Consider the following 23,785-nt stretch of genomic DNA (forward strand, 5'->3'; position numbering starts at 1 on the left):
GGTCATGCAATGTGTTAATGAAACGGGAAAATACAATTCAGTTCACTAAGTAAGATTGTAAGTAATATTGTTATTAAAACAATCTGGCAATGTGGGTTCGTTCATTAAGTGTACTGTAAGGAGCTGCCAAAATAGCTTTTAGTCCCTCTGTCGGGCAGAAGGAGCAACAACTTGACATTCAAACGCAGGCAAACGGCCAAGAAAGGCTTGGAAGGATAGGCAGCTGCTCATATCACCATTAATTTACCATGGTAGATTTATCATCATGCATCATGTAAATAGAAAACTGCGTTATAGTTGGCAACATTTGTAGCTACTGCAGTTTGGCGGAATCAAGTGAGCACACGAGGAGGGGAAACGCACTTTGTTTTGGGTGGCTGCTCTGACCGGTTGATGGGACAATATTGCAGCCAAGAAAAAGCCAAGGCGTTCACGATTCAAGTTTGGATGAACATCGCAACAGAAGAAGTTGAACTCTCTGCTTCAAGGAGGATACTGTGACGTGAACTGAACCGTTGAACATATTTGACGGTCAATACAGTATAACCATCCTAGATTGAACCGAATGTTGAGGCAAAACATGGCTAGCTAGACTTGGCCAGCTGGCTAGAAGTAGCTAGCTAGCCAAATTAGCTAGCTACGATTGGGGGTTAGGCTATTGAGTTGAGAGATTGTGCTAAATTTGGACTGTGGTTTTCAAGCTAATCCTGGTTGCGATATTGCTGAGCTACATTGGATTCTTAATGTTTTTGTTTTATTTATTGTATTGGGTTCGTGACGATTAATTGAGTAATTTGGATCACATTTCTTGTAAGGGTTAAGCAGTCAAGGTAAAGATGTTCCTGAGAGAGAGGGCAAAGTTGGACTGTTTGTTAGCAAGCCACCGACCTCAACCCTGACAAGCTAGTCAACCAGTTATGTCATTTTGGGTGTTGTCCTTACCTCAAACAAAATATTGGTCTAATTTAAGTAGCATTAAGAATCTAAGCACTTTTCTTCCTTCAGACACTGTCACCGGCATTAGACTACACACGTGGGAGTTAGGGAAGTCAGTCACTGGGAAAGATAGGAAGGTATAAAATTAGGCGATTTTCAAATATGGGTTCATTGAAAGCTCTTCAAGAATGGTGTCGGATACAATGCGAAAATTACAACGATGTGGAAATAAAGAACATGTCGACGTCTTTTCGAGATGGCATGGCATTTTGTGCCATAATCCACCGATATAGACCGGATCTTATGTAAGTATGAAATTGTTTTCGTTTATAAGAATTTATGTTAATATAATAAGCGTAGACGTCAGTAAACGAAATGGAATGAATGATTAAGTATGAGTTTTATTTGAGCATAATCATTTGATTCCATGTATTTACAATGTATTCTTATTTTACGACCATTCTAGGCTTTACTAGGCTTTACTTGACAATGCATTGCACTCTTCACAGCCAGCAGTAAACTAACCCCAATACCACATTTTGGGAAAGCATTATTGCCGTTACAAAGTAGCATGAAAGGGAAATATTATTTAATTTATGTCAGGACGTACGAGAACACACTTTGTTGGAACAGGACAGCTATCAAAGATTAAGTCGTTTGTGATCCAAACATGGTCCCTTTTCTTTTTAAATTCCACAAAAAAAAAAGGGTAAACAAGGTGGAATAACATGCAGTTCGACCTAAATATAGAGGTGTGCCTTGGAGTTTGTGCTATTGTATGTTTATTTGTATTCTCTATAATCAAACCACTGACGTGCCAATATAGATAAGTGATGTGAACACAGCTGAGTGCATTGTCACAGTGATCATCTAAATCCACAATCAATTTTGGTGCTTGGCCAATGATCTCTAGGTCCTTGTTGAAGTTGTAAAACTAGACTAAAGAGTGGAGGAACAAATGTTCTGCACTAATGTGGGGTGACAGGCCTGGCCCTGTCTGTAACAACACACCCCTGTGTACAATACATTACACTCCCTCACACACGCCACAGTTTGGACATGTTCAGAGCAACTCACTGCATCAATGTGATCACAGTGATGGGTTTCACTGAGGCAGAAGAGGATGGCGAACTCGACCCTGGTGAAAGGTGCATCGTCCGTGGTCCAATGGTTTTCGCTGCATACAACAGCCTACATTGGATCATGAAATGGCCTGATCTGCCAGAGACACGGTGTTTGTATACATGCCACTGTAAGAAAAGTTTAATGCCATGCGGGGAATGTGGCCCCTCAGCGGATGTGGGACGGGAGTGCGAGCCATGTCATGTGCATGAGGCGAAACCCCTCTCTTGCAGACGGTGCCAGAGGGAAGCAGGCTGTAAGTCATCGTAGGCGTGGCTTTGCGGCACGTCTTCTGCGATTCTGCACCAGGTTCAAAGGGAAGCGTCTCAGTTGTAGGGGACAAAGTGCAGGGACGAACACCAAGAGTGAGTGCACCTTCACCGTGTTAGCACGCGTCGACAAATGTGAGAAAAAGGAAGTGGAGCCGTGCAAACGGCGGCTTCTTGCACTGCGCTGATGTACAGTGGGTATGAGGGCCACATTGAAAGTGAGTGGAAAGAACCTTGAATTGTGTGTGTATGTGCTGGCTCTCCAGGCAGCTCAGTAGCCAGTACTTGGAGCCTGGCCAAGCCGGGCCGGGCCCCCCTGTCCTGTCCTCAGTCTGATCCAGACAGACAGTCCATCAGGCTAATCTGAGGCCAGGGCCTCCGCCTGTCATCCCGGATTTAGCTCTAATGCCGCGCTCGTCCTCGGAAGGCAGGGCCACCGCTCTGCAACTCGCCGTGACATTACCGCAGTGCTGTAACGTAACAACGTTGGAACTTACTAATGTAATTCAGGAGGATCGAGGCTGCAACAGTTCCCCTTATTACTGAAGTGGGCCTTTGTCTAGAGGGTTCTCTGAAGGATGGGAGATACAGGCCACACGCCTGAGTCTCGCGGTTCTGGGGTTTATGTGGAGGTTTATTGTGCAGTCATGGCGGCCCACACAGAAAGGCCTGAATGTCAAACCGATGGGACAGTTAATCACTGCCGTGTCATCCTGTTTCGGATGCCGTATGCCGATGCCATGGGACATGTTTCATTGAGTCTTTCCCGTTTCGTCTGTCGTTCTCTCCTTGTACACGTGACACTGGGGACCCGTGTTGCCTTCCTTCCCTGCCTCACTCTCAGTTCCCTTTTCCACGCGTGCTCATTCACCTCCTCATGTCCGATTCCTCCCTGTATGTTCCAACTCTATTCTGGTCACTGCATGGTTCTGCACGGTCCATGAGATTGAAGGGAGCACTAAGAAACCCCTGAGCACACCGTGCCAGCTTCATGTTTCCATAAGCAGCCGGTCTTGTGGCTGCAGCAGCAACACCGCCAGTCAAGTCCAAAAAGCCCGTCAGGTAATTTGGTTGGTAGACGGACACCAGACACACTGACCGTTGGCAGACCCCCCCCCCACCCCCCCGAGAGAGTCATAGCAGAGGAAGTTCATGCTGGCACTTTAGTCAGTGTCGTGCGGCGCTGTCAAAGATGCTCCAGGGTGCCTAGCCTGAGGGTAGATGCCGCGGCGAAGCGGGAGATTGCGCAACGACTTTTCAGTCACGGCAGGTTTAAGCCTCGCCAGCTTTAGCGTCGGCGCTCGAGCAACCCGGAGCATTCCGTGAAGGTGGGAGCCCTCACTTAGAGGGAGCAGGGTGTTTGTGACGTAGTCCTCGGGTAAGCTAAGTGCATGTGTGGCCATGGGAGCCAGATTAAAAAGTACAGAACTGGCTTTGTGTTTCTGGGCAGTGGTTTTTAGGGTGGATTGGTTTCAGGGAACTCAACAGGGATAAAGCTCTCCTAGGCTGGAGTTATTTTGCCTCCCTCGGCATTTCCAGCACATGCGGCACACATGCATGCATGCACATTCATCCCAAAAAACAGCTTTGACATTTTCCATCTTAACTGCAGGATGTTTACTGGTGGGACTGCAGGTTTGGTTCCTTGCTCTGGGGCCCTTGTTAACAGCCTGCTTAGTTATTATCAGCCCCATGCTCCTGTTCAGCCCAGCTTCGGTCCTTTCATCCCAGTGGGCTATCTTGTGAAACGCTGTTTACGGGTCTTTGGGGCCAGTTGAGTCTGGCCAGACACCAATAGTCTGTCATTCTGTGGAGCTCATAGTGGTTTTCATCATCAAAGCACTGACCATAACAAATTGTCTTACCACAGCAAAACATTTGACAAACCTCCGCCACATTGCTACCGTCCAAGAGAATGTCTTGGATTGCCCATGTTTGCCTTTGTCATTTTGAATGCAGTTATTCCTATTTTTTGTGCTATCTGTATTATTTTTAATGTGTGTATCTGCTGTCTTTTCTGTTGTTTCAGAGACTTTAACTCCCTCTCCAAAGAGAATGTCTACGAAAACAACCGCCTGGTGAGTCAGAGCCAACAGCCACCTCGAGGTGGAGAGCACTAACACTTGGGCGTCAGACTAACGCTGACTCCATGTTGTCAAATACTGTAATTAGGTGAAGTCTCGGTGGTTCCCCATCCATTCTTAGTTGATGGTGTGTGAACTTGGTTACATGAGGTTCAAACAGAACTCTGGGCCTGGGGGCTTGTATCTTGTGAGAGTCGCAGGGTGTCATTTTAAAATGCACAGCTTACTTGACCTTTTCCTCACATGGGTGTGACAGTGTTGTCTGATGTTAGTCAGCGAAGCGTTATGCATTGGGTGTATGTGTGTGTTTGAGAGAGACGATGAAACTCTTTCATAGGTGCCTGCGCTGCAGAAAACTGACATTTGACATGGAGGGAAAGAAGTCAGCAGTTGAAACTAAACAACAAGGAATGAGCACAACATGACATTGAATGGTTTTATGGATATTTTGTGAACAATCTACACTAAAACAGTCATGACATGGACAACAAAAAGTTTTCAACTCCATTGGTTGCCCGTAAATGACCCATTATGTGCAATATCACAAGATGGGATGTTCACAAAATGGACATACATCTCACAGCTACTCTCAAAGGCACCCAGTGTTTTTGGCAGCTCGGCTCGACTATTTACATTTCGACGAGTCTAGGAGCTGTCGGAGAGAGGCAAAGCAGCTGGTGGTCCAAACCACCTCATCTGGCCACTTTCTTAACTTTCTCTCTAAACAGTGGGAGCGTTTCACTGCGCATGAGCTCATGCAAATCCTGAGGCAGACCACGTAGCATGCTAAGCTAGCACCGGGGCTGGATGGGTTATTAACTTCACATCATAACCAGCAGATTTCAGTTCTGTTAATTGTTTCTCTCTAAAACCTTTTCTGTGAGTTCAAGGGTCTTACTTGTTCAAGCTTTTGGACTGGCTGGTAGTTGAATTACTGTGAGAACTGCTGTTTTGATTCAATGAGAAATATCTGTTTACAACCATTAATTGAAGAAGTAAGCCAACATTTCACGTCTAGATAGAATGTAGGTTTCATTGAGGAAATATTTTAATCTGATAACAAGACTTTAGTCAACAATTAATAAACATGTACACGTCCCATAATCTTCTCCCCAGGCTGTTTCCTGAGAAATACAAAAGCCTTTTACCTGTCAGCAAAACAATAACAAATCTCTGTCGCTGGTAGCAACCATGTGGACTGTGGATTACAGTGTGTTGACTTGCTTCCATCTGATTGTATCCTCAGTCTTTTGTAACAGAACCTGCTTGAGGCAAAACACGACGAAAGCATCCATTTCCTTAGAGGAAATTGTAATTAGACAGATGGATATCCTCCGAGCTATGTCGTCAAGTTTCAACATTGGGAGCCGTTTTGACCAATATAGCTTGCTCATGTTTCGGAAGCGGGGACATCGAGTTTCTGCTGACGTGACGACACGCTACTCACATTTGGACTGACAAAGTACATCAATGCCATGGCTATTTTCACTTTCTTTTTTTCCCCCCACTCTCTTGGTCTACTCATCTTGCTCCCTCATCCTCCGTCCTTCCTTCAGGCGTTTGAGGTGGCTGAGACGGAGCTGGGAATCCCAGCCCTGTTGGACCCAGAGGACATGGTGTCCATGAAAGTGCCCGACAGACTGAGCATCATCACCTACGTCTCCCAGTACTACAACTTCTTCACCAACAAGTCCCACGGTGGGTGCCAACTCACCTAGGGTCTCGGTCTGGCTCTAGATCTGGGTCAGGGTCGGACTTGGTTTACATGATTCCGTTTTTCTAAGGACTGTGTCCCTTTTTCGATGCCATGTAATCCCCATGTACAACTGTGATTGTCCTTGCCTATTTTCTAAATTGGCCGTGGGCGGGTTTTACAGGTCTCCCTGTCTCCCTCTCTCGGAAGACAGAGCAGTAAAAATACGCAATAATTTGAACCAGGTGGTGTCATATTCACTCCCTTCACCCTAAGTGATCTGCCCTACTCCCCAAGTGATCCGTATCTGTAGTGATCAAGTAACTGCATGCTCTTATGGTCTTCACTTGGCACTTGTTTAGTTTTTCACAATGTATGCTTCATGTTTTGGCTGCTTGCAATGTTTGGGACTACCTCATTGTTATGATCAGTGACCTATGCTCTTTTGTAAAGCTCTCTCTTGGAAGTCGCTTTGGATAAAAGCGTCTGCTAAATGCATAAATGTAAATATAACTATAAACCGGCTTTATATTAGACCCATGTGCCACTATAGCCGCATGTAAAAGCTTGCTTTTTATCATGTCACAAATATAACAGAAATTGACTGGACTACTTTTCTATTTCTATCCCTATTTCATTTGTGTAGCCAACCCCCCCATTATGAAGAGGCCAAGTGGTACAGGCCACATTGAGCCAGCCCAAAAGAAGCCCACAGCCCCACTGGAGGATAAAATGGTAGAGTCTGAGGTAAGAAACCGGTAGCAGAAACACATAAGGAGCATTCAGGAATTGCAACATGCAGTCCTTCTCTAAACCCGTGTTTTAAGTAATGTAACTAGAGACACATACATTTGTTACTTAACATGCATGGTAACTAATACGTGTTTTTCATTTTTAAAGGGGTCATTGACAGATTTTTATATGGTATTTCACACTGTTGCTTAAGGTATCTGAATAGGGTATGTAACATGGCCCGTGTGCTGTTCTGTGTCCTAATGCAATCCTGTGAAATAGCCCTACAATGAATTGAGAGGTTTTCTCCCTTTTATGGTATGCTCATGAATATTTAGATGAGCTGCGCGCTGATTGGTTGGTTTACAACGAGCGAAGCTGCGGAGCAAAGACGCAACTTAGTCAAACATGCATCGTGAATTGTATATTTACATGACAAGACAGGTTATTTATTCGAATGAAACAGTCAGGAAAATGAAATAACATTAGCCCCATTGCCAATAAACTAAATCATCACACATTCTACCTATGCTAGATACAGGATACGTTAGCATTGCTAATAACTGTTAGCGACAAAATCATACTTACAGCTTGCGGTTGTGATGAGCATACGGTCGGATGTGTATGAAAATGTTGGGGCGTGTCAAAGGTTCAGACCAGAGCCAAAAAAGGTGGAGCCACCGAACTGACGTCAATTCAGTGGCATTTTGGAAACCGACTGTTATACAGCTGCAGTTTCATTTGTGAGATTTGCATAGAAAAGAGGTGTCAAAGGGACTTGAAGTTCACTGTATGTCAATTTTACCCACCAAACTGTCGTTATTCAACCATGACAAGGTAAACTCGGTTTTACAGTCAATGACCCCTTTAAGTTAAAAGTTGGTAAATAACTGGGATTGGATCTAGACAGACTCAAAAGTGACTTTTAATTAGAAAACGAGCGGAATTGGTATGGGTGCAGGAATAGTCGTGACTAGGGCAGAAACATAAAAAAAGGTTTTTATTTAAGATAAAAACGTGAATTGTATATTTTATTATTTTATTTGTTTGAAACGAGTGCTGTTGTATTGTCTTATTGCCAGTGTGTTTGGAAGCACATGACTGCATGAGCAAGCTCTTTCTATAGAACTCCTAATATCTACAATCATGTTAAATTTTATTTTAAGGCATGTTTCTGTTACTGCATGTGGTGACAGGTCTTAGAGTGGGGGAACCAGTTTACTTGACCTGTGTACCTGACAATCTTCGGCCCACAACTTAGCTGCAGTTGGTCAGATTGGAGCAAAACTAAATTATATTAATTGCTGAGAATTGGAAGACCCTGACTAGGTTGATATCGACAACATTTTTGCAGTTTAAATGTGAATTGTTAATACTCATCTCTTCTCAGTGCAATTCTTCATGCAATTCCATGTTTGACAAAGTTAAAACAGTACTTCCAAAGCAGAACATTATTTGTATTTTTACTTCTGCACAGTTACAGTCTAAATCAAATGTTTAAATGAAACATGACACATCTCTAGATCATTGAGGCTCTCCTGTGTTGTGTACACATGACAGCACTTTACATTCTTAAGGTGCACAGCTCAAGTAAAGGAGCATTTCCAAACTCTATGGGAGATCTGTTGGTACACAGGGGACATTGTCTATGAGATAGCCTCTGTATCCTGTCTGTCTCTCTCTCTCCCCTTTTCGCTCGCATGCTCTCTGCAACTCTCCCCCCGTCTCCCACCTATTGTCTTCCTCTTCCTCCCATCACGTTAGACGGAAGTTCACTCCTCTCCCTCATCCTCCTCTTCTTCATCGCCTCTGATCTCCCCTCCTCTCTCCTGTCCAGGGCCTAGGCAGTAGGACGGGGAGGGGGGGGTTGGTAGTGGGGCAACCGGGTTGGAGTGGGTGGTGTTAGGGGGCAGGGGTCCAAAGCGCAACCGTTTATATGACCAAACACACCTTTTTCTACTTCTTTACCGTGTGTGTGCCAAGTTTGGGGAATCCCTTGCTGCTAACCATTTCTACAGTTCACCCCCTAACCCAAAAAACTAAACAAAAGCATTGTATTTACTGCTTATCTTTACTACTACTTCCTACTAGATTTGAAATGAACACAATCTTTATTATCCTCTCTACACTCTTGATTGTCCTTTTTTTCTTTCTACACCAATAAAACTATGAAATGAAATGCAATAACAAAGACCGGATCAGAGAGAGATGATCTGGTGATGATGATGATGAAGATGACGAAGCGCAGACTGGGTTAGACTAGGCAGCCTAAGCCCAATGAATCCTCGACGATCCTTTCTTTCCTGACTTCCGTGTTTGATCTCCCCCCCCAACCCTTCCCCCTCCTCCCCACCCCCATCCTCCCCCGCCCTTATCCTCTTCATCTCCCCTCGCCACCCCCACACCCACCCGTGACCACCACCCACCCACACCACCACGCAAACCCACGCCCGCTAGCCAAACCCAGAACCCGGGCTGAAGGTGGTGGGAGAGGAGGCCGGGGCGGCGGAGGCCGGGGCGGCGGAGGCCGGGGCGGCGGAGGCCAAGCGCGTCACGCTCAGCAGCACCTGCGCCGCGTGCCGCAAGCACGTCCACCTGGTGCAGAGGTTCCTGGTCGACGGCAGGCTCTACCACCGCAACTGTTTCAGGTGACCCCCACTGCCGTGCCCCGTCATCCAGCCAGCGAGCCATGCGCCATGGCAAAGGAACTGGTCACTGCATGTCCTTCATTTAAATGCACTGCAGTGACTGCAGTTACTCTACTATAATCCGTTTTACTTTGATTTATGTCTGCCCCCTCTCCCTTTCTTTTTCTCTCAGGTGTAGGGAATGTAGCAGCACCCTACTTCCTGGATCCTACAAACCAGGAAGTGAGTCAGGATCTCTGGTCTGCACGCATCACTTTGGCAGGGCGGCCTTGACCAATCAGAACGGCCGACCGGACCTCAGCAAGAAGCCGGTGGTGGTCGAGTCGGCCCGGGTCGGTCCAAGCACTCCACCTCAAACGCCACCTCAAACTCCACCTTCCGAGAGGGACCAGATAAAGGTTCCTTCTCATGAAGATGTCTGCAAAGACCACTCCACACCAGCCGATGACTCCACCACACCCTCACCTCCTCCTCCTCCAACTGTCCTCACAAACTCGGAGAGCGAGGAGAGCGAAGAAAGCGAGGCCGCCCCTCCGCCCTCCTCTCCGCCCTCCTCTCCTCCCAATCCTTTTGACGAGAGCGACGAAGAAGGAGGAACGGGAAAGGAGGAGGAGGAGGAGTCTCAAACACCGGCCAACGAAACAGCCAATGGCAGCCTCCCGGCATCGCCCGTTAGTCACGTGGGAGCGGCCGGTCGGCCAGTGCCCGCCCCTCGACGTGTTTCGGAGGTGGCCCCCCCTCCTCGGCCAGCCCCTAGGGTCCTCCCACCACGGGTGATGGACACCCTGGAAGTCAACGGTAAATAGCCGAGCAAATGATTGACAGCCGAGAGGACCAATGCCTGTTGAATGGAGCCTATTTCCAACTTTTCCTTATCCTCACCTTATGTGTATTTTCTTTTCTTGTTTTTGATTGACAGGTGAACACAGGAGATCTGTCCCGGCTCCCAGACCTCGCGACAGATCCCACTCCCCTGGACGGTAAGTCATCTGTATTCAGAGTCTAGTAGGGTCACAGCTGTCAGGGCCTACAGTGGGGTGCTGAAAGTCTCTGGATAGTAAAACTATCTAGGTTTCTGGATAGTAGAATTCTCTGGATTGTGGAGAACACATTGCCCCCCATCCCCCCCCGCCCTCATTGGTTAGCTGCTTGGGTCATTCCATCCATCTGTGAAGCAGCAGGATTGTTTGTGTGTGTTCTTCATGTGGATTGTCAGTGTGTGTGTGTGTGTGTGTGTGTGTGTGTGTGTGTGTGTGTGTGTGTGTGTGTGTGTGTGTGTGTGTGTTTGTTTCTGTAATCTCATCTGTCTGCGTTGTTGTCTCCGTCTCTCTGTTTACCCCCCCACCTCCACTCTCACTCTACCCCAGCTCTAGTCTTTCCAACGACACCCCCAAACCCAAAGACCCACCCTGGTTAGCCCTCGTCCAATCTGAACCCAAGAAGAAGCCGGCCCCGCCCCCTCCCCCGGGTACAGCCACGCCCCCACACCAAGGCTCTCTCTCCTCTCTCAAAGGGGCGGGCTCCAGGCCGGCCACGCCCCCAGTGCCCGCCAACCCCTTCGAGGATGACGAGGAGGAGGAGGGGCTGGAAGGGGAGGAAGAGGCGGGGGGAGGGGCGGTGCCACCCACCATCGCGGCGATCCACCCGTGGTACAGCATCAGGCAGGGGGCGGAGACGACGGGGGCGGACACGCCCCCTAGCGGAGGTAGCTCCTCCCGCTCAGCCAGCCCCGGGGGGTCCAGGGTTAGGAAGGGCCCAGCACCACGACCCCCTCAGCCCCCTAACTCCAACACAGGTCAGTGGACGGAACTTGGACTCCTAGTGCCAGTGTTACTTATTTGTGATTATTGTATATAATACATATTATTATTGCTATCAATATAGAGGCACTTGACAGTTAAACCGGTTGATCATATCTCATGGAAACTGACCAGTAATGAACTGAACTGAAACACCGTACAGAGAACGTTAGATTGTTTGAATTTCATATTCACTCCATGAACTGTAGTGGAAAACCAATTAAGGCATAATGTGTGCGATTGTTAATGTGGTATGCGTGAAACAGTGTTTTGTGTTGGATGTTCATTGTGTTATTTTTTTGTTGTCTCTTTCTCCATTTTCCCACCCCTATCCAACTCCTCCTCGATTTCCGTTTCAAAATTCTACCCTTATCAATTTCTGTTTTGCCTGACTCCTCCCTGTCCCCTCCCCCAGCTCTTTCTCACTCTCAGCCCTCCTCTTCCGCCCCCTCCCCAGCGATTAGCATCGAGAGCTTATCCTCCGCCTCCGACCACAGCTCCTCCCACCCTCCCCTGCAGGGCGGGGCCAGGGCCGGCGAGGACCACCCCTTCACCAAGAGTGTCTCTGAGCCCTCCATCTCCGGGCCCTGTGACTCCGCCCCTCCCGCCTCCGCCTCCTCTTCCGAACGCCTGGCCCCGCGCCTCTCCTTTGGCCCCTCCCCTTCCTCCCTTCCAGCCAACACCAGCTCGGCCCCCGCCACCCCGCAAACCAATCGGAGCGCAGGGGCCAGGGCAGCCAGGCCGCCGCCCCCGAGGCCCCCCGGCACGGCCAGTCCCCTGGCTGCATCAGGGAGTCCCGTGGCCCCGCCCCCTCGTAGCAAGGTACGGAACAAGCTCTAGTTCCCTATACAGGAATATTCCTAAAACACCACCATAGTAGCTTTGATACCTTGACACCTCACCATAGATGATCATCTTGAGCCATTATTACGGAAATTTCCAATTTGACTGTCATGCACATGGTATAGACTTCGGACATTTTGTTTGACTCATTCTGCCCCCCCACACACCTTCCCCCCACAGCGACACTGCAAGGAGAACCCCTTCAACAGGAAGGCCTCCCCCTCAGCATCCACCCCGAAAAGCAGGCCCCCGCGAGGGCCGCGGCCGGCCAGACCCCCCGCCCCCGGACACGGCTTCCCCCTCATTAAACGCAAGGTGGGGCCCCACAGCTAAACCCCTCTCCTACTGGTGGGTGTCGTCCGTGGCCTCAGCAGAGCCACGGTGAACCATAACAGTGGTCCTACTGAGGACATTCATCACAAATGTCCCGGAATTGACAGTGAAAACACGCTCCAGGTGTATTCATGAATTCCATTTAGGAGACGCTTTTATCCAAACCCGCGTACAACTTCGACCCCTTGATATGCCGCCAAATGTCACTGAGCTATACCTTATAAGGGTATTTCTTCAGGAGGGAATTGCATCTAAATAACTGTGCTCTCCAACCGTGTGTGTGTGTGTGTGTGTGTGTGTGTGTGTGTGTGTGTCTTTCCACCCCAGGTGCAGTCAGACCAGTACATCCCAGTGGAGGACATCCATGGAGAGATGGGGGAGCTGGAGAAGCAGCTGGATGAGCTGGAGCAGAGAGGAGTCGAGCTGGAGAGCAAGCTCCGAGACAACCCCAACGGTGAGGGGACACACACACACACACTCCCTGACACACACTCCCTGACACACACACACACACACACTCCCTGACACACACACACAGTCATGGGCTAAAACAAAGGCATGCAAATGTCCCATGGCTCTACTTTCATTGGCTCCCTTGCATAGACCTGGCGCGCGTGTTTGCGTGTGTGCGTCCCTTGCAATGGACATTTACATCATTAACCCTACCCCCAATAGGTGACTAGCAAATGGTCACCAGACCTCATTCTTCCTTACTAGCTCTGTCAAACAGTATCTCCAGTATCTCCTTTAAACAAACAAACAAACTCTTCTTATTCCTCAGCCCCAAGATGTGTGTTGTATGTTTACCCAGAGTTCAGATTTGGGGGTAGGCCTCTCTTTGCATACAAGGCATGCTGAACACAGTATCATTCTTATACAGGATATAGAGTTACAGCTTTAACTTTTCTAACACACACACACACACTTTCTTCCGTTCCCTCATTCTCACACACACGCCCGTTACCTCCCTCACGCATACCCGCTTGCTCCATAATACACACACACACACACACACACACCTGCTCGCTCCCCAACACACGCACACACAAATACATTCAGACCCCTACCACAGCTCTCTACACACACACCGCATTGTATATCATGAAACATAAGTGGTGCTCCAGGGCTGTGGTTCTAATGTTGGTCTAGAACAGTGGTCTTCAACCGTGGTCCCTAGGACTCACCGTCCTTCCTGCATGTTTTGGATCAGGAATGTTCAACCCTGGTCCCCAGGGTCCACTGTCCCGTATGTTTAAGATGTTTGCCTGCTCAAAAACACCTGATTCAAATGAATGGGTCATTAACAGGCTTCTGCTGAGCTTCAGAATGACCCATTTATTAGAATCAGATGTGCTGGAGCAGGGAAACATCTTAAACATGCAGGACCCCAGGGGGTCCCTGTGGACCAGGGTTGGAAGACCACTGTTCTAGAAGTTACTGGCCCTGGCTGCAGACACCCTCTTCATGAATGTCCTGTGAGTCCGGTTCCTCACGACCCTCTCCCTGTCTGTCTGCAGACGAGGAGGAGGAACACCTGCTGGTCGACTGGTTCACCCTCATCCACGACAAACACCTGCTCGTGAGGAGGGAGGCCGAGCTGGTCTACACGTACGTGTGTGTGTGTGTGTACGTGTGTGGGTGTGTGAACATGTGTATTTGTGCGTGTACATGTATGTGACAGTATAACCATGTCTGGAGCGTAGTATAGTAAAACTGTGTGTGTGCTGCTCTGTGTATGTACCCTGTGAATGTGCGTGTACAAATAGAATGCATTCTGTGCTAAAAGTAGGTGTAATATTGTGTGTGCGTGTTTCTCTCGCTCTACAGGGCCAAGCAGCAGAACCTGGAGGAGAGACAAGCAGATGTGGAGTATGAGCTCAGGTGTCTCCTGAACAAGCCAGGTGTGTGTGTACACGCACGACCTCACATCCTCCCTCGTTCCAAACCAAAAAGACATACCAAAGCTGAAAAGTATACTTGGGTTTGGTTTCGGGCCAGGGGAATAGGCTACCAAGGGAAAATGTAACCCTCCGGAAAATGGATATCGCTCTGTACTTCCTCACTCATTCACATCCTCCATCCTTATCTACTTTTTCATCCATCCCACAGAGAAGGACTGGAGCGAGGAGGACAAGGGGCGGGAGCAGGAGCTGATGGGCGAGCTGGTCACCATCATCGAACAACGGAACCAAATCATCAACAACATGGATCAGGACAGGCAGAGGTAATCAACTACCGTCCGTTGACATTGTATGCATGGACAGTGCTGGGCACTGTGACCCAGGCTATAATAATGGATAGCCTACAATCAGGCCCTTAAGCTAACGGTAATTGTGGTCACGCATTTTCAACAGGGAAGAGGAAGAGGATAAACTTCTGGCGGCCATGTTGAAGAAAAAAGGTAGGGGAAGGACCTAAGCACTCTTTTCTCTCTTTCTGTGAGATCTTTGTGTCTCTCTCTTTGTACACTCTCACTAATGAATCCAATGATTTTGTCATTTCCGTTTAGCCTCATGTTAGCTTGTTCTAACTCCCCATTTCCTTCCCAGACTTCCAGAAGGATCCGGAAGTAGAGCAGAAGAAGAAAGGGGGGAAGTTTAAACCCATGAAGGTCCTCAAGAGGCTGAGTCACAAGGGGGAGCCCGGCAAGGGCCCCAGCCCCCACAAGGGCCCCAGCCCCCGCAAGGAGAACTGAAAGAAATATGACTTGAGGAAGAAAAGGAGTACGAATAGTTATAGGAAAGGAAGAGGGTGCCTTGCCCCCCACCAAATCAACCTCCCCACACCCCGAGCAAGGACATGTATCTTTGTCAAAAAAAAGAGAGACAGATGAAGAAAGGAAAAAAAAATTAACGAAACACTGAACTCAAGCACTAACTCCAGCTTTACGCGTACACGGCTTTATCAAAGACTCGCGCGACCCTCAACCTGGGCAAGTCGCTCCCATCAAATCCGACGCTCTTCCCAAAAACCCGCAGTAACCTCTCCAGTGCGTTTTCTGTTGATATCCAATTTTTTCAGTTGCCTTCTGGGTTTGGACACGAAAAACAAATGGGGTGAGCAGGACAAGTGCTTCGAGAGCTTGATCGGCAGAAGCAGTGAGCCTAGCATGAAACGTTTTCTCCTGTGTCGTTACCGTGTCGTTAAATCATTTTTACATTGCACCTTTCCTCCCTTAGGCCTTGTCTTTTTAACAGTAGATTTAAACTATGGCTAGATGTTTTTTTGTGTCTTATCGTTTTATAATATGCTTATGAACACTCCCTGAATGTCGAAACGGTATGGAGGGATAGCAGATGGATTTTAAGTTATATCGACGAGCCCTGCATGTGGTTAAATCTTGAAATGCAGATGTTTTTTTCATTTTGTTTTCTTCTCCAAGGATATTTTGGTTGTATGTTTTAAGGGTCCTGATTAGTCAGGGCAAAAGCTGACCTGAATGTTTATGGTGGATGAGGGATATTTAAAGCCCATGTTCATTACAGTGATGCCACGATCTGCAATATGTTACAGACGAGTTACACTAACGTTACTGTGCTGTAGTTATGTAACTGAAATGTGTATATATCATGTCTGACAATTTCATGGGTTTGAGAATCATGGTTATATAGTTGATCTGGATAGGAAGACAGCTTTTAATGTATTAAAAACTAGAAAAGAGTGTACTTTAATACAGCACTAGATGTATTAAATTGATTTAGCTTTCGAGAAACAATTCTAAATGTACATTTTAGAGCATTAGGGGCTATAAAATGCAATAAGGAAACGTTTGAAAACATAGAATTGAACTACACTGTAGATAGCCGTTATCCAAAACACCATAGCAACTGTTAAACTGTTAGGGAGAGATGTTGCAAAATATGCAATCTTTTAATTTATATTTGACAATGCCTTTCTGTGTTTTGTCTGTCGGACTTTCATTGTGTTTGCCTTAAAAGTTGGAATCAAACTTTAAAAGTTGATACGCTGAGATTCCTTGTTCCTGAGTGCCATGTCGTTATTTAATTGTATTTTAGGAGCCGTCTGTCCTAAGTTGTGTATGTTTGTGACTGTAGTTGGGTATGGTCTGGTCGTCTTCCTCTCTGTCTCTGTACCAACTTGCTCTCAGTTTTGTTTAATTGTCTGTGTCACCATTTCTGTGTTTGTCATGTTACTTCCTGTGGGTTTGTGCCTGACTTCCTGTTCAAACCGAGGGCTTCTGAAGAGCTACAGCAATAATGTTAAATATTCAAACATGATTGCTTAGAAATATGGGAGACGAGAGAAATAAAAAATTAATGCAACTAATGAAGTGTTTCTGTCATTTATAGTCAGGGATGTTTTATATCATCTACCTTTTCTTCATTGGCAGTGTTTTGGTTACCACACAATCATATATAGACACAATGTGTCTTCATAGGTAAGACCACATATTCCACTACAATCCAAACAGTTTCCCTTTCAGATGCATACTGTATCATAACATTAGGCATATCACAGTATTTGAGAATGTGTTAAATGGAAGGAAAGACTACAATCCAAGGTGTAAAGTAGATGGCAGCTTCCTTCTTCCTGTCTGTCAGTCTTGGCTTCCTGGCTCCTCTCCAATAGACTCTGCCTTCTTTTCTGACATTGTCAGGGTCCTCAGCTCTGTACTGCGCGCCTTGTCAATCATCTCCAGCTCTCTGATTTTCTGTAAGCAAATTGTAGACGCAAAGGACATTATAGTCAGTGTAAACAGGACCAAAGACTAAATGTTAGATTATTATCATTTACCCATTAGTCAGTTTATCAAAATATTATGTTTACCCAACAATTAAATTCGGACTTTTCTGACCATTTCTGACAAAATTCTAATAAGCAAGGTTCATAATACAACCATCAAATAAACTCAATAACTATAAGATATTATTATTATTATTATAGAATCCTAATAATATAATATGGGACCATATTATATTATCAATTATGCCTGTGTTCAACCCTAACATTGGAGGCAAATATAGACAATAGCACCACTGTAGAGGTGAATGGAGTGTACCTGGGATATCTCAGTGTTGATAATGTTATAGTAGTTCTTGCCCTTCCCAAGAGAGGTCATCTCCTCCAGAAACTGTTTCCTTTCCTCAATCTCATCCAGAACTTGGACACAAACACATCAAACTTCATTGAATGGACTTCAAGTTCAACTCAGTTGAATAGTCTTGATATTTTGATTGTGTATGCAAGCTTGGTGGCAGATTGATGAGCTGATGTGTAGGAGTACTGGCAGGGGCTTGAAAAACACTTGAGTTTCCTCATTAGTATATCTCTGGAGCAGACCATTGGATAATGGGGGGGAAAAAGTGGGCGGAGGGCCTCACCCTCCTGGAAGCGGTCCCGTTCCTCCCCCTCCGCCGGGCCCTGGAGCTGTGGTACCTTCCTGGGCCGGCTGGGCTCCTCCTGCCCCGTGGCCAGGATGTTCTGAAGCCTTCGCTTCTCCTTCTCCAGATCTCCTACGAAAGAGAAGGAGGAGAAAGACAAGGAATAGGAGGTAAAGAAGGAGAAGGAAGCGGAGGAGGAGAAGAAAGGGAAGAGGAGGGAGAGAGAGAAGAAGTCTTCCAGGAATTGTTGGAGCAGGAACAGGACGTGAACAAATCCAATGTCACAGAGGGCTTCACGCCCATAGAACTGCACATAAGCCAACCTACAACCTTAAAAGACTGAGCTAGAGGTAAATAAAGAAGATATTCAGAGAAAGAGAAATAGAAAGAAAGAAACGTAGATGATACACTTGATGCCTGCTAATTGGACATAAATTAGTTATCATAAGAAAGGCTGTTTCTGTAATGTCCATGATCTCAGATTTAAGGTAGAGGGGTAACATACGTACGTGGGGCACTGGGGCGGAACCTATCTCTGGTGTAGTTGTCCCCTGAACTACACTTATCAGCGCTGCGCTTCAGAGGCTTGGCTGATAGACGTTCTGGCCCAGGTTTGATGATTTTGGGAGGGGGTGGAGGGGGTGGGGCCGAGGACGTGGGGTTACAGGTCAACGGCAACGCTGCTCCCTCTGTCAGAGTCGGGGTTGTCACATGAAAAATGTTCATAATACCAGTAGCACACATTATTTTACAGTGAACAAACCATTTAAGCCCGTACAGGCTAAGGCCCAACTGCTTGAGCCAATGAACCTGTTTCATTCCATGAAACAGCCCATTTGCAGGCCACTCAGAGTCTCAGTGTGAATCAGATACTCACTTTTGAGACGTTCGTTAATCTGTCTCTGCTGGAAGTTAGTGAGTCTTGACTCTTGCATCATCACTGTGTGATCAATAAAGAAAAGCTGTGCTAAATTAAATCCTTATTTTTTGACTTTTTGGACGAATGAGCTGGTACCATTACAATGCATACATAAACCGACATTTGAGCATGTCTTGAGTCTCCCTGCTGTATGGTGTCTGTTTAGGACAGTTCCACAGTCCTCCACCGGCTTGCCTCCGGGTAGATGTCTCCATCTACAATGCAAGAGACACACGTTAAGTTATCAATACGGAGACAACACGGATGAATGATCCACAGATAAAACCACAGAAATGTGACCCTATTTTTTTTTCGTGTTAGGAAATAGCAATATAGAGAATACTACATTATTACAATAAACAAACACTGCGTATAGGGTACAAACAGGTACAACTACAAATAAAATACTTAGCTACTATACCGTGAATTTTACACCATTAAGTGTCTGGGAATGACCTTCCGGGATGCAGTCACCGGTTGATATAGCAACAGGCACCACACAGGTACACAGCCATGCGACTGCAACACTGTTACCGCTAGGGGTGAGGCATGCAACTGGGTAGCCCTCAGAAAATAAATTTAGGATCCCCGCAATCGCGTTCTCCAATGATTTGAAATTTACTGCATTTGTATTTAACAGCTTCTGTATCTTGAGCTTGTCATGACATATCAATGTGTTTTCATTAGAGCAATGTAGAGTCTTGAGTGGGGTGTGTTAGGCCTTTGCTTGACAGTCAGACGTAACTAGCCGATCGATGAAAACACCAAGCTCAGTTAGCTAGGTTAACTAGACAGTGGGTAGCTAATGCACGATGGAGTTACTACGAAAGGCAGCGGTTGTGTTCCATAAAATCAACTGAAACTGGACACAATTATCGTTATACTTATAGTACTTGACGACGAAGGAGATCAGCGCGATATGCAGTGAGTGTTCTCATGTTATTTTAAAATGTGACAGAATGTGTGCGCTAATCCCGCTAAAACTTCCGAAAGGGCCCTCCTTACTGTAGCTCGATGCTAGCTTTCAGTACTGTAAGGTTAACCATTTGCCTCCATGCAACTTGCTTGAGAGAGCTCACAGGCGAACGTTAACTTGCAGCTATGAATGGTAGCTAATTGATGTTAAAGAAATACCTTAATGCTAAAAGCACGAATGAATGCCATGTGTTTAAGTGCTGCTCTTTGACTACTGATATTTGACGGTATTGTAGTAGCTCTAGCTAGCTTGCTAGGTTGTTACTGACCCAGCAGCATCAGCATCATCAGTTAAATTGTCACAAATAAGTAAAAACGAGCTAAATTGTAACCATTGGAGTCTTGGAAGATGAACATTAATGGTAGTGTAATTTTATGTGGACACAAATACCCAAGTAAGGATGACCATTTGTTTAACAAACGTATTGGTTGCGTTTTCATTCAGGCAATGAAGCGGGTTCGAACTGAGCAGATCCAGTACACCGTGGCTCAGTACCTGAAGCGTAGGCAGTATGTGGACACTGAGGGTGCCCTGAAGGGGGCGAAACTGTCCCAATCTGCTGAAGAGATGGCTGCCAACCTGACAGGTGAGGGTCGTTATCACTGGAGGGAGGTTACTGTAGAATCAACAGAGGTTGTGCAGGGCATGTGGGGACGTCTAGGTTAACGAAGCTAGTCCCCAGACTCAATGGAAGGTTTTGAGACTTATTATGAATAAAACTATGTTCTTGAACTGTGCATTTTCTACTCAGAGAACTGTAATCTTGACATCGTAACTTTTCTTTGAGCAGTACAGACAGAGTCAGGATGTGCCAACATTGTGTCTGCCGCCCCTTGTCAGTCGGACCCCCAACAGTACGAGGCTCAGTTCTCTAGACTACGGAACTTTCTCTCAGGTATTCTACATGACTTATGACTTGCATAAGAATTGGGAATACAAACACATCAGTGTGTTTTTTAAAGGCCCGTCGTGAATATAAATGTACATACTCGTGACATAAACAAGAAGATTCACTCTTTGGTTCTGTCATTCCTCCAGAAGCAGAGGTATCTTGGGGTAAGGAGGTGAGCTGCGTCCTCTACCCGCTCTTTGTCTACCTCCACCTGGACATGGTGCGCTGCGGCCTGAAGGGGACGGTGGACGGCTTCTACAGCCGCTTCCACGGCATGTTCCTCCAGGACGCCGAGCAGCGCGCCACCGTCGAGCAGCTGCGCCACGTGCTCACCTCGCAGGACGTGTCGGCCAACCCCAAGCTCTGCGCCTTCCTCGACCACAAGTACGTGGTGCACCTGACGGAGCCGGCCTACAGCTACCTGTTGCGCTACCTGCAGAGCGAGGACAACAGCGCCCTCTGCAGGGCTCTGAGCACTCACCTGCAGGTGGAGGTCACTACCTCGCCGCGCACAGACTACCAGCTCTACGGGACGGGCGGCGGGGCCGCCACGGCCCCCAACTCCACCTCGTCCTGGGCGGGCGTGGACGGGGCGGAGGGAGGGGAGGGCGTGGAGGTGCCCGCAGGGGTCCCTCAGAGCGAAGCGGCTCTGGAGGCGCTGCAGGACTGCATTAAGAAGGTGCGCGAGGGGCCCCCGTCGCTCACCACCGTGTGCTTCTACGCCTTCCACCACACGGAGCAGCTGCTGAACGCGGCGGAGGTTTCGGCCGACAGCAGGCTGCTGGCCGGCGGCTTCGACACCTCGGCCGTCAAGCTGTGGAGCCTGAGGGCCCGGAAGCTGAAGGCCAAGCCGCACCGGGTGGACGTGTCGCACGTCCGTCTGGCCTGCGACATGCTGGAGGAGGAGGTGAGAGGATTTGAGAGGGTCAAACTTGTTTTTGTTATTTTATGTCTTTCTATATTTTTCTGGGTCATTGTTTTTAAAGTGGACATTTGTCGTTTTTCAGACACACAGACTGAAAAGTCGTTTACATGCATCCATTTTTCTCAACAGGCGGATGAGGAGGACGGCTCGGGAAGCGAGATCAAGACCCTGCGCGGCCACAGCGGCCCCGTGTTCCGCACAGCCTTCCTCACGGACAGCTCGGGCCTGCTGACCTGCTCCGAGGACACGTCCATTCGCTACTGGGACCTCGGCAGCTTCACCAACACGGTGCTCTACCAGGGCCACGCCTACCCCGTGTGGGACCTGGACGTCAGCCCCTGCAGCCTGTACTTCGCCAGCGGCTCCCACGACCGGACGGCGCGCCTCTGGACCTTCTCGCGCACCTACCCCCTGCGGCTGTACGCCGGCCACTTGGCCGACGTGGACTGCGTCAAGTTCCACCCCAACTCCAACTACCTGGCCACGGGCTCCACCGACAAGACCGTCCGCCTGTGGAGCACCCAGCAGGGGGCGTCGGTGCGCCTCTTCACCGGCCACCGCGGCCCGGTGTTGGCGCTGGCGTTCTCTCCCAACGGGAAGTACCTGGCGTCGGCCGGCGAGGACCAGAGGGTGAAGCTGTGGGATTTGGCCTCGGGGGCCCTGTACAAGGACCTGCGGGGGCACTCGGACAGCGTGACCAGCCTGTCCTTTAGTCCCGACAGCAGCCTGGTGGCGTCGTCCTCCACGGACAACTCGGTCAGGGTGTGGGACATCCGTAACTCGCACGGCGGGGGGGTGCCGTCCGACGGCTCGTCCGGCGAGATGGTGGGGCTCTACACGGGCCACACCAGCAACGTGCTCAACGTCCAGTTCATGGCCTGCAATCTCCTCATGGTGACTGGGACCGCGCAGGAGAAACAGGAACCGTAGCGCCGTCTGTGGGGTTTTGTTATGAGATTCTTATGAGTCCTTCTGCTGGGTTTGTTTGATGTTTACGAAGGGGGACTGTGATGTTTTGGCTGAGTTTGCTTCATACACGGTCACCATGGAGATGTTGTGTCTAGTGCCACCAAACAATGAGCTATGGCACAGGTGTAACAATGTCACTGAAATAATAAGCTTATTATTTTGTGTAAAACAACAATGACATTTTGTGAAATTCCATTTAAAAAGATAATCATACATCTCCTTTGTGGTCTTCCCAGAGCCAACTTGATAAGAGATCAGTTCAAGGTCAAAAGGTCTTACCAAATAATGTGCCGGTCACCAGTCTGTTAGAAATGTATTGTTCTAATGCTTTTGACATGAAATGGCTTTTCAGATAATCTTTTTCTTAATGTAGCCGAACGATCATCTTGTGTAACTCCAACATTGTTTGTTAGATTGAAGTTCATGCAGTACAAAACAATATGCTATTTCCTCTCATGATCAAAACTATGTTCTGTTCAGTTGTTTTGAAAATTCATAACTTTCTAATTTCCCCGGGAGTTATTTTTCATTTAAGTTTGTCGTGGAAGCGTTCATTGTAGAATTTGCGATGATCAGAGCCATGAATGATAACTTAATGCATTCAGTGCCTTGATGGTCAACAACAGTTCACACCACAGGCACAAGCTTGATTAAAAGAAAATGCTTAGAATGTAAGGGGTTACTAAATCACCCCGAATCCTTGGATTTTTCAAAGAAAATCTGTGGTTGTAAATAAACTTCTGTAAGTGAACCGTGGTATGCAAATATTGTCCATTATTAACATTTGTTAATAACGGTGGAACAACGGTGGAACAAAGTTAGGTGGTTGGCACTAATTAGCATGGCTTGTCAAAGCATACAACATCGTTCTTTCATACTATTCAACGAGTGGCATTTTTGTATATATTAATTGTAAATATATATTTTGGAATATCGGACTACTTTTGTAATAGCTGAGTACTGGTTTTGTTTGTTTTACATCCTGGTGCAGAGGATGATGCACGTTTCTTGTTCTCTAGACATTTCCTGATTGATAAAGGTGCAAAAGAAATTCTGATCCCTTTCTTTGCAAAAAACATTTGTCTGTTTATAGATTGGTATTAAAAGTTGTTATTTAAACACTTGTCATCCTTGTAAAAAAATGTATGCCAAAAGAACCTCCTACAAAGAACAATTCATGTTTCTATCAAAGTTCAGAGTAGGTTTCCCATTTTAATGAATGCATAGTATGCAGGTGTGTAACATACAAAGTGAGTTTACAGGTCAATAGACCTTACATTCGATCAGGTGAAGTGAATTCCTC

The 23,785-nt window shown here is 47.2% G+C and overlaps 3 protein-coding genes across 4 annotated transcripts; 2 read left to right on the forward strand and 1 right to left on the reverse strand.

Annotated features, from left to right (window-relative positions):
• Positions 1–161: 161 nt before the first annotated feature.
• Positions 162–16,746, forward strand: micall1a (MICAL-like 1a). Its single transcript, XM_047043726.1, has 16 exons — positions 162–1,241; positions 4,357–4,405; positions 5,968–6,109; positions 6,751–6,851; positions 9,294–9,484; positions 9,657–10,282; positions 10,404–10,464; positions 10,852–11,279; positions 11,699–12,105; positions 12,307–12,441; positions 12,787–12,913; positions 13,977–14,067; positions 14,287–14,360; positions 14,569–14,683; positions 14,814–14,860; positions 15,009–16,746. The coding sequence occupies exons 1-16, from the start codon at positions 1,099–1,101 to the stop codon at positions 15,152–15,154; spliced, it is 2,883 nt and encodes a 960-aa protein (XP_046899682.1). The 5' UTR covers positions 162–1,098; the 3' UTR covers positions 15,155–16,746.
• A 1-nt stretch (position 16,747) lies between these two features.
• Positions 16,748–19,206, reverse strand: c21h22orf23 (chromosome 21 C22orf23 homolog). Its single transcript, XM_047043730.1, has 7 exons — positions 19,142–19,206; positions 18,842–18,935; positions 18,679–18,741; positions 18,311–18,490; positions 17,802–17,933; positions 17,480–17,580; positions 16,748–17,131 (listed from the first exon to the last, which is right to left on the reverse strand). The coding sequence occupies exons 2-7, from the start codon at positions 18,933–18,935 to the stop codon at positions 17,018–17,020; spliced, it is 684 nt and encodes a 227-aa protein (XP_046899686.1). The 5' UTR covers positions 19,142–19,206; the 3' UTR covers positions 16,748–17,017.
• Positions 19,207–19,263: 57 nt separating this feature from the next.
• Positions 19,264–23,601, forward strand: taf5l (TAF5-like RNA polymerase II, p300/CBP-associated factor (PCAF)-associated factor). 2 transcript variants are annotated; one of them, XM_047043728.1, is made up of 5 exons: positions 19,264–19,644; positions 20,141–20,282; positions 20,487–20,591; positions 20,735–21,495; positions 21,643–23,601. In XM_047043728.1, the coding sequence occupies exons 2-5, from the start codon at positions 20,144–20,146 to the stop codon at positions 22,441–22,443; spliced, it is 1,806 nt and encodes a 601-aa protein (XP_046899684.1). In that variant the 5' UTR covers positions 19,264–19,644; positions 20,141–20,143; the 3' UTR covers positions 22,444–23,601. The 2 variants fall into 2 exon arrangements, with proteins under 2 accessions (XP_046899684.1, XP_046899685.1); XM_047043729.1 differs by having other exon boundaries at positions 20,738–21,495.
• The last annotated feature ends 184 nt before the right edge of the window (positions 23,602–23,785 follow it).

The sequence above is a fragment of the Hypomesus transpacificus genome, chromosome 21, assembly GCF_021917145.1.
Source record: "Hypomesus transpacificus isolate Combined female chromosome 21, fHypTra1, whole genome shotgun sequence".
Classification (NCBI taxonomy): Eukaryota; Metazoa; Chordata; class Actinopteri; order Osmeriformes; family Osmeridae; genus Hypomesus; species Hypomesus transpacificus.